Raw genomic sequence first — 14,239 nt, 5'->3', positions numbered from 1 at the left:
TCCCCAAGAAGACGGAGATGCTTGAGATGCTAGACTATGGAGAGTGGGGAAGGAAGAGAATTCAGCGTGTCAGAAGGAGAGATGCTGGCCCACAGAATGAGGAATAGCAGGCAAGCAAGATAGTGATGGAATGAAAGGAAGTATAAACCTCCTATCTTTTTTTCTAATTAAACTATTGTAAGGACTGTTTCTTTAATGTTTTTACAGACTGTATACTGTACATATATACACAAATACACACAGATTCTCACATGTTCCAAGTTACATACAAGTCTGACTTAAGAACAGCTTTAAAAATGTAACTTGTCCTTAACACGAGGATTTCCTGTATAGCAAACTTAATAAATACCAACTATAATTATCCTTGTGTGGTGGGTCATAGCAGTTTCCAAGGTATTCAGGACTTCAAGTGGCAGAAGATAAAGGTTATATAAAAATTTTCCCTCTTGAAGGATGCTATCTGGTGACTCCCATTTCACAAGAATCATACGACAAACCACCTGATGAAAGGTAAAGCCCTTGAGGGTTTCCCGAGCCCTTACAGGATTGAATATCCCTCAGACTCTGCCTTGTATTGCAGAGGCAGTCAAGAAGAAAAGAGGTGACCTGTGCAACAAAGGAAGTTAGTTCTTCCAACCAAAAATATCTCCATCATCCACATCCAGGCTATCTATGGAGCTGACACTTCTTGTCCTCTCTCTCTCAGCATCCTGGAGGTGGAAGATGGGGACCATGGCTATTCCAGCCAAGTGTTTCCAAATTTATATAGTCTGTGCTTCTTATGATACCTCAAGGTCGTTCACATTTCAGAATCTTCAGCTGTCTCTTCTCTGGGTCTCCACCTACAATTAGACTGAACAGCCTCTCTGTCTCTTTTTCCAGAGGGCCAACTCTCTTGTACCCCCTAAGGGCTGATGCGGAGACCCCAGGGAAAGAGAGAGGATGCACACTTGTCAGGGTAAGAGAAAAGACTGGGAAGTGGGAACTGACTGTAGTGAGATGGAAAGAGATAGGACAAAGAACAGAAGAGGCAGGGGAATGTAATGGTAAGCAGGAGGGAAATGGCAGGCAGGGGGCGATGATGGGAGAGAGAATGAGAAACTGCTAGGAAAGGTATGAAAGGGGAGGGAGGAATATTGATTCTAGTGGGATATAAAGAGAGAGTTGAGGCATGGCAAGAGAGAGGCAAGAAAGAAGTGGGAGGCAGGGAGAGCGAAGAGGAAGCTGAGCTCTGTGTGCAGGGAAAACAGAACATGAGATACAGCTGCTGGGTGAGAGGCAAGAAGAGAAGGTGATGAAATTGCCTGGGATGAGATTTGGGTGAGGTGGAAAACTAAGGGTAGTGTCTTTGTGCAGTCTGGGAAATATTTTGTAACGACCACCATGTCTTTGTTGCTTTTGTGAGGAAGGAAGTCATAAAAGTAGTGCTTATAGCCTCCGAGGAGATAAAGGTTGCCATGAAGTAGGAACCAGAGAGGAAATGGCCTAGTAGGTTAAAGCAATGGGCTGTGAACTAGTGAAGCCTTGGTTCAGTTTCAGCTTCTACCAGTGCTGCTCTGTGACTTTAGGCAAGTCATTATTTCCCACTGCCTCGCTACCATGACTTATAAGCTTTTTTGGGGAAGAAATATATTGTATCTCTCACAAATGTACAGTACTGTATATATCCAGTAGTCATACTGGGGCAGACTGTATCCAGTTTTCAACAGTGGCTAATCCAGATCCCATGGATTATAAACGTTATGAGCATTACTATTAACTGGAAGGAAATAATTCAACAAGTTTAGTTTCTGTGTTGTCTTTCTAGCAGCCTGCTAGTTTAGTTGAAAACAAAATGACTAAGGAATAAAGCTCTCTCACCTCTTCTTCTGGTTCATTCATCTCACTTTCATTTCCTGATTGCTCTTCTGTCTCTGTTCCCCTATCGTCCTCTTCCTCGTCATCCTCCTCCTCCAGGGCTTCACCTTCTGCCAAGGTGTTTTTGGAATCCTTATCATTCGTGAGACCTGGCCAATGAGAATCAAAGCATTAGAAGTTATTCAGACCCAAGCCCTCCAAAGCTCTAGAATCTAAAGCAGGGGTCCTCAAATTATCTATTCTAGGGAAAGCTAGTTTTAATAGAATTTCAATTGAGTGAAATGGTATGGTGGCTGTGTTAGTCAAATTTCCAAGGTAGTATAAAGAAATAAAACAAAAAACAAAGGAAATATAGGACGTTCAAGAAAAGCATAGAGGGGACAATGCTCCAAGGTTTACAGTACAGTCTTCACTCTACCATGAAACTAGCACAAAATAATCACACATCATGCTCAAATTAATAAGCAAGCAAATTAATGCCATGTTAAATTGTGGCAGCAATCTGTTGCTCAGTGCTAAATGTCAACTTTCTTGTCAATGCCTCTTTAGCATTCATGAAGAGCTTCAGTACTCCTATAACCCATGTCATCATTAATTTACAAATGCAACTGTTAACACTTATATTCTGCCTTTTCAAAGTATATGAAAGTAAAAATCAGACCATAATGCACAGAAAAAGAATACAATTCAAATAATCATCAAAATAAGTAACACGTACCACAAGGGGCATCCTAAACAATCTCAGTATTCAATGACATCTCATGAACGGTTTTAGGGTGAGTGACATCTTTGACACATTTTTATCATACAAGTAATGGTTTTGCATTTTACTATGTGGCCCAAAACAGCTCTCACTGCGGCCCGGCCCGATATGGCTCTCACTCTGCGCTCCTGCTCTTCCCCCCTAGTCTCACCTTTAACAGCGCTGCCACTTATCGAGGACCAACAAGTTAATTACAGCAGCCTGCAGAGCGAACCTAGCAGGCTGCCATCAGTCTCTGCACATATTCTCTCTGCTGTGGTCCCGCCCCTCCTCTGACATCAGGGGCGGGACTGCGACAGAGGGAACGTGTGCGGAGACTGATGGCAGCCTGCTAGGTTCGCTCTGCAGACTGCCGTAATTAGCTTGTTGGTCCTCGATAAGTGGTGGCACTTTTAAAGGTGAGACTAGGGGGGAAGAGAAGGAGCGTGGAGTGAGAGCCATAAAGGGCAAGGCGGTGGTCACAGCACGGAAGACGACCTCGATGGGTGTGGGAAGCAGCGGAGGTAAGGCCCCCACCTTTTGCGAAGGCCCCGGCGGGATGGGGATTGCCAGAGACGCTGGATCTGGACACCGGGGGCAGGGACAGAAAAGGACCTTGAGGGGATGGAAAACAGATTTGAACCAAAAGGGAGGGGGAAGACAGGGCAGATGCTGGACTACTAGAGGGGTTAGAGAGGGGAAACAGCACAGTTACTTACCGTTACAGGTGTTATCCAGGGACAGCAGGCAGATATTCTTGACTGATGGGTGACGGCACCGACGGAGCCCCGGTACGGACAATTTTAGAGTGATTGCACTCTAAGAACTTTAGAAAGTTCTAGCTCGGCCGCACCGCGCACGCGCGAGTGCCTTCCCGCCCGACAGAGGCGCGCGGTCCCTCAGTTAGTATAAGCCAGCTAAGAAGCCAACCCGGGGAGGTGGGTGGGACGCAAGAATATCTGCCTGCTGTCCCTGGATAACACCTGTTACGGTAAGTAACTGTGCTTTATCCCAGGACAAGCAGGCAGCATATTCTTGACTGATGGGTGACCTCCAAGCTAACAAAAAGAGGGATGGAGGGAAGGTTGGCCATTAGGAAAACAAATTTTGCAAAACAGATTGGCCGAAGTGTCCATCCCGTCTGGAGAAAGCATCCAGACAATAATGAGATGTAAAAGTGTGAACTGAGGACCAAGTAGCAGCCTTGCAGATTTCCTCAATAGGAGTGGAACGGAGGAAAGCTACAGAAGCTGCCATTGCTCTGACTCTATGGGCCGTGACAGAACCTTCCAGTGTCAGTCCGGAGTGAGCATAACAGAATGAAATGCACGCTGCCAGCCAATTAGACAACGTACGTTTAGAAACGGGACGTCCCAATTTATTTGGATCAAAGGACAGAAAAAGTTGGGGAACTGATCTGTGGGGTTTCGTACGCTCTAGATAGTAAGCCAGAGCCCTTTTACAATCCAAAGTATGTAAAGCTTGTTCTCCAGAATGAGAATGAGGTTTTGGAAAGAAAACAGGTAGAACAATGGATTGGTTGAGATGGAATTCAGAGACAACCTTAGGGAGAAACTTTGGATGTGTACGCAAAACCACCTTGTCATGGTGAAAAACCGTAAAGCACAGTTACTTACCGTAACAGGTGTTATCCAGGGACAGCAGGCAGATATTCTTGACTGATGGGTGACGGCACCGACGGAGCCCCGGTACGGACAATTTTAGAGTGATTGCACTCTAAGAACTTTAGAAAGTTCTAGCTCGGCCGCACCGCGCACGCGCGAGTGCCTTCCCGCCCGACAGAGGCGCGCGGTCCCTCAGTTTCTTAGTTTCCGCGGAGCTAAGAAGACGCGTTTTCAACGGCTGTTGAAACTTTTTTCTCTTTGCCTTCTCGCTCGCGTAAACTTTTGATTATTTAATCTTATTTCTTTTCTTTTTTCTATTTTGTAAAAAAAAAAAAAAAAACCCTTCATTTTTTCTTTAATTTAATCTTTCCCCGGCGGGGCCTTCTGCCACCATCGAAGCCTCGGCCTTCGATTTGGCTGAAGCCGTTTTTCCTTTCATGCCCCCTCAACCGGGTTTTAAAAAGTGCCAGCGGTGTGCTCGGCCTATATCTCTCACGGACCCACACAACTGGTGTTTACAGTGTTTGGGTCCTGAGCATCAGGCCTCTACTTGCACCCGCTGTGCCACTCTAAAAAAACGGACATTAAAAAATCGCCAAATCCAGCAGCGATTATTGTTCGGTGCCGAGATGTCCGACCCCGTTCCATCGACTCCAGCTTCGGCACCGATTCAGTCGGCACCCTCTTCTTCGACGCCGCGTGATTCCGCACCGGCGTCTCACCAGTCAGGTAAGCCGGCTAAGAAGCCTTCCCCGCTGGAGTGTCCTCCGGTCTCGAGTGCAGTGAGTCCAATCCTGCCGACTGTGAGACGCCAGCGGAAGCGTTCCGCCCCTATAGAGGTGAGTCCCTCGACATCGGGCTCCTCATCTCCGGGGCGTCGAACGGCACCGCAGGTACCGCAGAAGAAAAAGGCGGTACCGGTGCCATCCCTTGATGACCGCATCACGGCCATCCTTCAGGTGCAGCTTAAGGACCAATTGAAACAGCTCCTTCCTGCTATCCTGGCTCCGAACCTTCCGGTGCCGGTCCGCACCGAGCTACCGGTACCGATTGTGGAACAGCCTGTGTTACCTGCTTCCAGTATTTCGGTACCGCTTCAACTAACCTCATCGGTATCGATGCCAGTTCTTGCACCGGAGCCGAGAGCTCACCATCAATCGGTGCAGACTTCGGCACCGGTGCGACCGATAACATCTCCTGACTCGATATCGATGAGGTCGGGTAAGTCGTTACACAAAACCCGACACTTACAATCATCGACACCTGAGTCTCGGGACCATACTCCCCATGTCAGGGATCCTGATCTGTGGGGAGACTCAGAGGAACCCTTTCTTTCTGAAGGCGAATGTTCCTCAGAGGAGGAGGATTCAACTGTCCCTGACCCATCCTCCAAACAAGTCACTTCCTCTTTCTCCTGCTTTTTGAAAGAGATGTGTGACTCCTTATCCATTCCTTTGGAGGCTGAATCCAAAAAGTCCAAAGCTTTTTTGGATGCCCTTGATTTTGACCAGCCTCCAAAGGAATTTTTGAAACTCCCTCTTCATGACATCTTGAGGGAGACTTTCTATAAGAATTTAGAGACTCCTTTAACTGTCCCAGGGGCCCCACGTAAACTGGATTCTCTATATAAGGTAATTCCCATTCCTGGGTTCGACAAACCTCAACTTCCACACGAATCCTTAACTGTCGAATCCACCCTTAAAAAATCTTCAGGAGCCAGTGTATATGCATCGGTACCTCCTGGCAGAGAAGGTAGAGCCATGGATAAATTTGGTAAGAGGCTCTACCAAAATGCTATGTTAGCAAATAGAGCTAGCAATTATGCTTTTCATTTTTCTTTTTATTTGAAGCATCTCCTTACCACCATGGCTTCCTTCGAAAAGTACCTTCCTTCACGAAAACATCACTAAAGAAAAGAAATAAGATTAAATAATCAAAAGTTTACGCGAGCGTTCGGTCAATTTATGACACATTTGAATTGACTTCTAGGGCCACGGCTATGTCTGTTGCCATGCGTCGGTTGGCATGGCTCAGAGTCTCAGAGCTCGATGTAAATCATCAGGACCGCCTAGCAAATGCTCCCTACTTGGGTGATGAGCTCTTCGGAGAGTCCATGGATTCCACTACACAAAAGCTGTCTGCCCATGAGACTCGGTGGGATACTCTCCTAAAGACTAAGAAAAAGACTCCACCTGCTCAGCCTTTTCGCCAACAATCTGCCTACCAGCGCCGCTATGCTGCCCGTCCCTTGCCACCGGCTACTCAACAGCCTAGACGTCAGCGTCAGCAACAGCGACAACCACCTAGGCCAGCCCAGCAGCAACAGGTGAAGCCTCCTCCACCACAAAAGTCTACCCAACCCTTTTGACGTGGTTCTCCAAAGCATAGCCAGTATTCCACCATCTGCCAATCTCCCTCGACCCATAGGAGGACGTCTTTCTTGTTACACCAGCCGTTGGGAGAACATGAATGTAGATAGCTTTCAGGAAGAGATGGTGATCTATGGCCCAATTCCAGATCTTTTGGGCTTCTTGGCATAAAAGGCGAGAGCCTGTCCCACCCTGTTTGTTGATGTAGTACATCGCAACCTGATTGTCTGTGCACAACAGAAGGACCTGAGGAAAGAGAAGATGTTGGAAGGCCTTGAGGGCATAAAACATCGCTCTGAGTTCCAGGAAATTGATTTGATGCTTCTTTTCCTGGGCTGTCCAAAGACCTTGAGTCTGGAACTCGTTCAAGTGAGCTCCCCATGCATAAAGAGAGGCGTCGGTGGTGATGACCAGTTGATGAGGGGGCTGATGGAATAGAAGACCTCTGGATAGATTTGAGGATACCAACCACCATTGAAGAGACTGACGAAGAGATGATGTCACAGATATGTGTCGTGAGCAAGGATCCGTCGCTTGGGACCACTGAGTAGCAAGGGTCCATTGAGGAGTGCGCAGGTGAAGACGTGCGAGGGGCGTGACATGAACTGTAGATGCCATGTGCCCCAGGAGTACCATCATTTGCCTGGCTGAGATGGAAGGTAGCGAAAGCACCTGCTGACATAGAGACTGAAGGGTCTGAAGACGATTGGATGGTAGGAAAGCTCTCATGAGGAGTGTGTCCAGGATCGCTCCAATGAATTGAAGTCTCTGAGTGGGGGTGAGATGAGATTTGGGTAGATTGATCTCGAACCCCAGAATTCGTAGAAACAAGATGGTTTGGTTGGTGGCCAGTAGAACTGCTTGAGCGGATGTGGCCTTGATTAACCAGTCGTCCAGGTAAGGGAAGACCTGGAGGTGGTGAGAACGTAGAAATGCCGCTACCACAATGAGACACTTGGTGAAGACCCTTGGAGAGGAGGCAAGGCCGAAGGGCAGCACCTTGTATTGGTAATGACAATGATTGATCATGAAACGGAGATACTGTCTTGAGGTTACATGGATCGGTATGTGAGTGTATGCCTCTTTGAGATCGAGGGAGCATAGCCAGTCGTTTTGAATAAAGGATGGCTAAAGAAAGCATCTTGAATTTTTCTTTTACCAGGTGTTTGTTGAGATCGCGGAGATCCAAAATTGGTCTGAGATCTCCTGTTTTTTTTGGGGGACTAGAAAATAACGGGAGTAGAATCCCTGCCCTTTTTGATCTTGAGGAACTTCTTCTATAGCGTTTAGAAGAAGGAGGGATTGAACTTCCTGAATGAGGAGGGCAGATTGAGGACTGTTCAAAGCAGACTCTTTTGGCAGGTTTTGGGATGGAAGAGTCTGAAAGTTGAGAGAGTAGCCGTGGCGGATGATGTTGAGGACCCATTGGTCCGAAGTGATAACTTCCCATCGGCTGAGGAACAGAGAAAGTCGACCTCCTATAGGTTGAGGCAGGAGAGCAGGAATAGGAATACTGGCTATACTGTGGAGAATGAAGTCAAAAGGGCTGTGACTTCTGCTGAGGAGGTGGTTTCACAGGTTGCTGCTGTGGCTGCTGTCTGGGAGGCTGACGTTGTTGCTGCCTCTGACGCCTGGGTTGCTGAGCAGTGGTAGGTAATGGCCGAGCTGTGAAGCGGCGTTGATAGGCCGACTGCTGCCTATATGGTTTTGCTGGAGGAGGCTTCTTTTTATTTTTAAGCAGGGTATCCCAGCGAGTCTCATGAGCAGAGAGCTTTTGTGTGGTTGAGTCCATGGATTCCCCAAAGAGCTCATCCCCTAGGCAAGGGGCGTTGGCTAACCGATCCTGATGATTAACATCAAGGTCGGATACCCGAAGCCAGGCCAGGTGACGCATAGCTACCGACATTGCTGTCGCTCTGGATGTAAGTTCAAAGGTGTCATATATGGATCTAACCATGAACTTACGTAATTGAAAAAGAGACGACAAGCAGGTATGAAAGGAGTGATGTTTTCGTGAAGGAAGGTACTTTTCGAAGGAAGCCATGGTGGTAAGGAGATGCTTCAAATAAAAAGAAAAATGAAAAGCATAATTGCTAGCTCTATTTGCTAACATAGCATTTTGGTAGAGCCTCTTACCAAATTTATCCATGGCTCTACCTTCTCTGCCAGGAGGTACCGATGCATATACACTGGCTCCTGAAGATTTTTTAAGGGTGGATTCGACAGTTAAGGATTCGTGTGGAAGTTGAGGTTTGTCGAACCCAGGAATGGGAATTACCTTATATAGAGAATCCAGTTTACGTGGGGCCCCTGGGACAGTTAAAGGAGTCTCTAAATTCTTATAGAAAGTCTCCCTCAAGATGTCATGAAGAGGGAGTTTCAAAAATTCCTTTGGAGGCTGGTCAAAATCAAGGGCATCCAAAAAAGCTTTGGACTTTTTGGATTCAGCCTCCAAAGGAATGGATAAGGAGTCACACATCTCTTTCAAAAAGCAGGAGAAAGAGGAAGTGACTTGTTTGGAGGATGGGTCAGGGACAGTTGAATCCTCCTCCTCTGAGGAACATTCGCCTTCAGAAAGAAAGGGTTCCTCTGAGTCTCCCCACAGATCAGGATCCCTGACATGGGGAGTATGGTCCCGAGACTCAGGTGTCGATGATTGTAAGTGTCGGGTTTTGTGTAACGACTTACCCGACCTCATCGATATCGAGTCAGGAGATGTTATCGGTCGCACCGGTGCCGAAGTCTGCACCGATTGATGGTGAGCTCTCGGCTCCGGTGCAAGAACTGGCATCGATACCGATGAGGTTAGTTGAAGCGGTACCGAAATAGTGGAAGCAGGTAACACAGGCTGTTCCACAATCGGTACCGGTAGCTCGGTGCGGACCGGCACCGGAAGGTTCGGAGCCAGGATAGCAGGAAGGAGCTGTTTCAATTGGTCCTTAAGCTGCACCTGAAGGATGGCCGTGATGCGGTCATCAAGGGATGGCACCGGTACCGCCTTTTTCTTCTGCGGTACCTGCGGTGCCGTTCGACGCCCCGGAGATGAGGAGCCCGATGTCGAGGGACTCACCTCTATAGGGGCGGAACGCTTCCGCTGGCGTCTCACAGTCGGCAGGATTGGACTCACTGCACTCGAGACCGGAGGACGCTCCAGCGGGGAAGGCTTCTTAGCCGGCTTACCTGACTGGTGAGACGCCGGTGCGGAATCACGCGGCGTCGAAGAAGAGGGTGCCGACTGAATCGGTGCCGAAGCTGGAGTCGATGGAACGGGGTCGGACATCTCGGCACCGAACAATAATCGCTGCTGGATTTGGCGATTTTTTAATGTCCGTTTTTTTAGAGTGGCACAGCGGGTGCAAGTAGAGGCCTGATGCTCAGGACCCAAACACTGTAAACACCAGTTGTGTGGGTCCGTGAGAGATATAGGCCGAGCACACCGCTGGCACTTTTTAAAACCCGGTTGAGGGGGCATGAAAGGAAAAACGGCTTCAGCCAAATCGAAGGCCGAGGCTTCGATGGTGGCAGAAGGCCCCGCCGGGGAAAGATTAAATTAAAGAAAAAATGAAGGGTTTTTTTTTTTTTTTTTTTTTACAAAATAGAAAAAAGAAAAGAGCTAGCAATTATGAATAGCTGCCTGCTTGTCCTGGGATAAAAGGTGGATCTGCGACCAATGCATGAAGCTCACTGACCCTCCTGGCAGAGGTAAGAGCAATAAGGAAAAGCACTTTCCAAGTGAGAAACTTGAAAGGAGATGTAGCCAAAGGTTCAAATGGAGGCTTCATTAAGGCGGAAAGAACCACATTGAGATCCCAGATAACAGGAGGGGCTTTAAGAGGTGGTTTCACATTGAAAAGCCCTCGCATGAACCTGGATACCAGGGGATGAGCTGAGAGAAGTTTTCCATGGACTGGCTCATGAAAAGCTGCAATGGCACTGAGGTGGACTCTGATGGAAGAGGACTTAAGGCCAGAGTCAGACAAAGAAAGCAAATAATCCAACAACGTCTCCACTGCCAGAGAAGTTGGATCAAGATGATGAAGAAGACACCAGGAGGAAAATCTCGTCCACTTCTGATGGTAACATTGCAGAGTGGTTGGTTTCCTGGAGGCATTCAGAATGGAACGAACAGGCTGAGATAAAAGAGTATCATGAGATGTCAGCCCGAGAGATACCAAGCTGTCAGGTGCAGAGACTGGAGGTTGGGATGTAGAAGGGTTTCCTGCTGTTGCGTAAGCAGAGAAGGAAACAGAGGAAGAAGAAAAGGTTCCCTGGAACTGAGTTGAAGTAGAAGGGAGAACCAATGTTGCCTGGGCCACCTCGGAGCAATCAGAATCATTGTGGCTCGTTCCCTCTTGAGCTTGAATAAGGTTCTCAACATTAGAGGCAGAGGAGGGAAGGCGTACAGGAACAGATTCGACCAGTCGAGGAGAAAAGCATCCGCTGCCAGACGGTGAGGAGAGTAAAGTCTGGAGCAGAATAGGGGCAGCTGGTGATTGTGAGGAGCTGCAAAGAGGTCTATCTGAGGAGTGCCCCATTGAGTGAAGATAGACTGCAGAGTTACAGGATCGAGTGTCCACTCGTGAGGCTGGAGAATTCTGCTGAGTTTGTCTGCTAAAGAATTCTGTGCTCCCTGAATGTAGATAGCTTTCAGGAAGAGATGGTGATCTATGGCCCAATTCCAGATCTTTTGGGCTTCTTGGCATAAAAGGCGAGAGCCTGTCCCACCCTGTTTGTTGATGTAGTACATCGCAACCTGATTGTCTGTGCACAACAGAAGGACCTGAGGAAAGAGAAGATGTTGGAAGGCCTTGAGGGCATAAAACATCGCTCTGAGTTCCAGGAAATTGATTTGATGCTTCTTTTCCTGGGCTGTCCAAAGACCTTGAGTCTGGAACTCGTTCAAGTGAGCTCCCCATGCATAAAGAGAGGCGTCGGTGGTGATGACCAGTTGATGAGGGGGCTGATGGAATAGAAGACCTCTGGATAGATTTGAGGATACCAACCACCATTGAAGAGACTGACGAAGAGATGATGTCACAGATATGTGTCGTGAGCAAGGATCCGTCGCTTGGGACCACTGAGTAGCAAGGGTCCATTGAGGAGTGCGCAGGTGAAGACGTGCGAGGGGCGTGACATGAACTGTAGATGCCATGTGCCCCAGGAGTACCATCATTTGCCTGGCTGAGATGGAAGGTAGCGAAAGCACCTGCTGACATAGAGACTGAAGGGTCTGAAGACGATTGGATGGTAGGAAAGCTCTCATGAGGAGTGTGTCCAGGATCGCTCCAATGAATTGAAGTCTCTGAGTGGGGGTGAGATGAGATTTGGGTAGATTGATCTCGAACCCCAGAATTCGTAGAAACAAGATGGTTTGGTTGGTGGCCAGTAGAACTGCTTGAGCGGATGTGGCCTTGATTAACCAGTCGTCCAGGTAAGGGAAGACCTGGAGGTGGTGAGAGCGTAGAAATGCCGCTACCACAATGAGACACTTGGTGAAGACCCTTGGAGAGGAGGCAAGGCCGAAGGGCAGCACCTTGTATTGGTAATGACAATGATTGATCATGAAACGGAGATACTGTCTTGAGGTTACATGGATCGGTATGTGAGTGTATGCCTCTTTGAGATCGAGGGAGCATAGCCAGTCGTTTTGATTGAGAAGAGGATAAAGGATGGCTAAAGAAAGCATCTTGAATTTTTCTTTTACCAGGTGTTTGCTGAGATCGCGGAGATCCAAAATTGGTCTGAGATCTCCTGTTTTTTTGGGGACTAGAAAATAACGGGAGTAGAATCCCTGCCCTTTTTGATCTTGAGGAACTTCTTCTATAGCGTTTAGAAGAAGGAGGGATTGAACTTCCTGAATGAGGAGGGCAGATTGAGGACTGTTCAAAGCAGACTCTTTTGGCAGGTTTTGGGATGGAAGAGTCTGAAAGTTGAGAGAGTAGCCGTGGCGGATGATGTTGAGGACCCATTGGTCCGAAGTGATAACTTCCCATCGGCTGAGGAACAGAGAAAGTCGACCTCCTATAGGTTGAGGCAGGAGAGCAGGAATAGGAATACTGGCTATACTGTGGAGAATGAAGTCAAAAGGGCTGTGACTTCTGCTGAGGAGGTGGTTTCACAGGTTGCTGCTGTGGCTGCTGTCTGGGAGGCTGACGTTGTTGCTGCCTCTGACGCCTGGGTTGCTGAGCAGTGGTAGGTAATGGCCGAGCTGTGAAGCGGCGTTGATAGGCCGACTGCTGCCTATATGGTTTTGGCGGAGGAGGCTTCTTTTTATTTTTAAGCAGGGTATCCCAGCGTGTCTCATGAGCAGAGAGCTTTTGTGTGGTTGAGTCCATGGATTCCCCAAAGAGCTCATCCCCTAAGCAAGGGGCGTTGGCTAACCGATCCTGATGATTAACATCAAGGTCGGATACCCGAAGCCAGGCCAGGCGACGCATAGCTACCGACATTGCTGTCGCTCTGGATGTAAGTTCAAAGGTATCATATATGGATCTAACCATGAACTTACGTAATTGAAAAAGAGACGACAAGCAGGTATGAAAGGAGTGATGTTTTCGTGAAGGAAGGTACTTTTCGAAGGAAGCCATGGTGGTAAGGAGATGCTTCAAATAAAAAGAAAAATGAAAAGCATAATTGCTAGCTCTATTTGCTAACATAGCATTTTGGTAGAGCCTCTTACCAAATTTATCCATGGCTCTACCTTCTCTGCCAGGAGGTACCGATGCATATACACTGGCTCCTGAAGATTTTTTAAGGGTGGATTCGACAGTTAAGGATTCGTGTGGAAGTTGAGGTTTGTCGAACCCAGGAATGGGAATTACCTTATATAGAGAATCCAGTTTACGTGGGGCCCCTGGGACAGTTAAAGGAGTCTCTAAATTCTTATAGAAAGTCTCCCTCAAGATGTCATGAAGAGGGAGTTTCAAAAATTCCTTTGGAGGCTGGTCAAAATCAAGGGCATCCAAAAAAGCTTTGGACTTTTTGGATTCAGCCTCCAAAGGAATGGACAAGGAGTCACACATCTCTTTCAAAAAGCAGGAGAAAGAGGAAGTGACTTGTTTGGAGGATTGGTCAGGGACAGTTGAATCCTCCTCCTCTGAGGAACATTCGCCTTCAGAAAGAAAGGGTTCCTCTGAGTCTCCCCACAGATCAGGATCCCTGACATGGGGAGTATGGTCCCGAGACTCAGGTGTCGATGATTGTAAGTGTCGGGTTTTGTGTAACGACTTACCCGACCTCATCGATATCGAGTCAGGAGATGTTATCGGTCGCACCGGTGCCGAAGTCTGCACCGATTGATGGTGAGCTCTCGGCTCCGGTGCAAGAACTGGCATCGATACCGATGAGGTTAGTTGAAGCGGTACCGAAATAGTGGAAGCAGGTAACACAGGCTGTTCCACGATCGGTACCGGTAGCTCGGTGCGGACCGGCACCGGAAGGTTCGGAGCCAGGATAGCAGGAAGGAGCTGTTTCAATTGGTCCTTAAGTTGCACCTGAAGGATGGCCGTGATGCGGTCATCAAGGGATGGCACCGGTACCGCCTTTTTCTTCTGCGGTACCTGCGGTGCCGTTCGACGCCCCGGAGATGAGGAGCCCGATGTCGAGGGACTCACCTCTATAGGGGCGGAACGCTTCCGCTGGCGTCT

At 48.1% G+C, this 14,239-nt stretch overlaps 1 protein-coding gene across 2 annotated transcripts in view; it reads right to left on the bottom strand.

Annotated features, from left to right (window-relative positions):
* The window catches only part of UPF2 (UPF2 regulator of nonsense mediated mRNA decay), a 158,736-nt gene that overhangs the window by 48,940 nt on the left and 95,557 nt on the right, over nt 1-14,239 (bottom strand). For both annotated transcript variants that reach the window (XM_033958303.1, XM_033958302.1), the window contains exon 17: nt 1,861-2,006. In XM_033958303.1, coding sequence (XP_033814194.1) covers nt 1,861-2,006 — 146 coding nt within the window. The remainder of the gene's footprint in view (nt 1-1,860; nt 2,007-14,239) is intronic.

Source organism: Geotrypetes seraphini, chromosome 9, assembly GCF_902459505.1.
Source record: "Geotrypetes seraphini chromosome 9, aGeoSer1.1, whole genome shotgun sequence".
In the NCBI taxonomy this organism is placed as follows: domain Eukaryota; kingdom Metazoa; phylum Chordata; class Amphibia; order Gymnophiona; family Dermophiidae; genus Geotrypetes; species Geotrypetes seraphini.
Note: the sequence above shows the minus strand (reverse complement) of the source record. Positions and strands in the feature narration are given on the sequence as shown.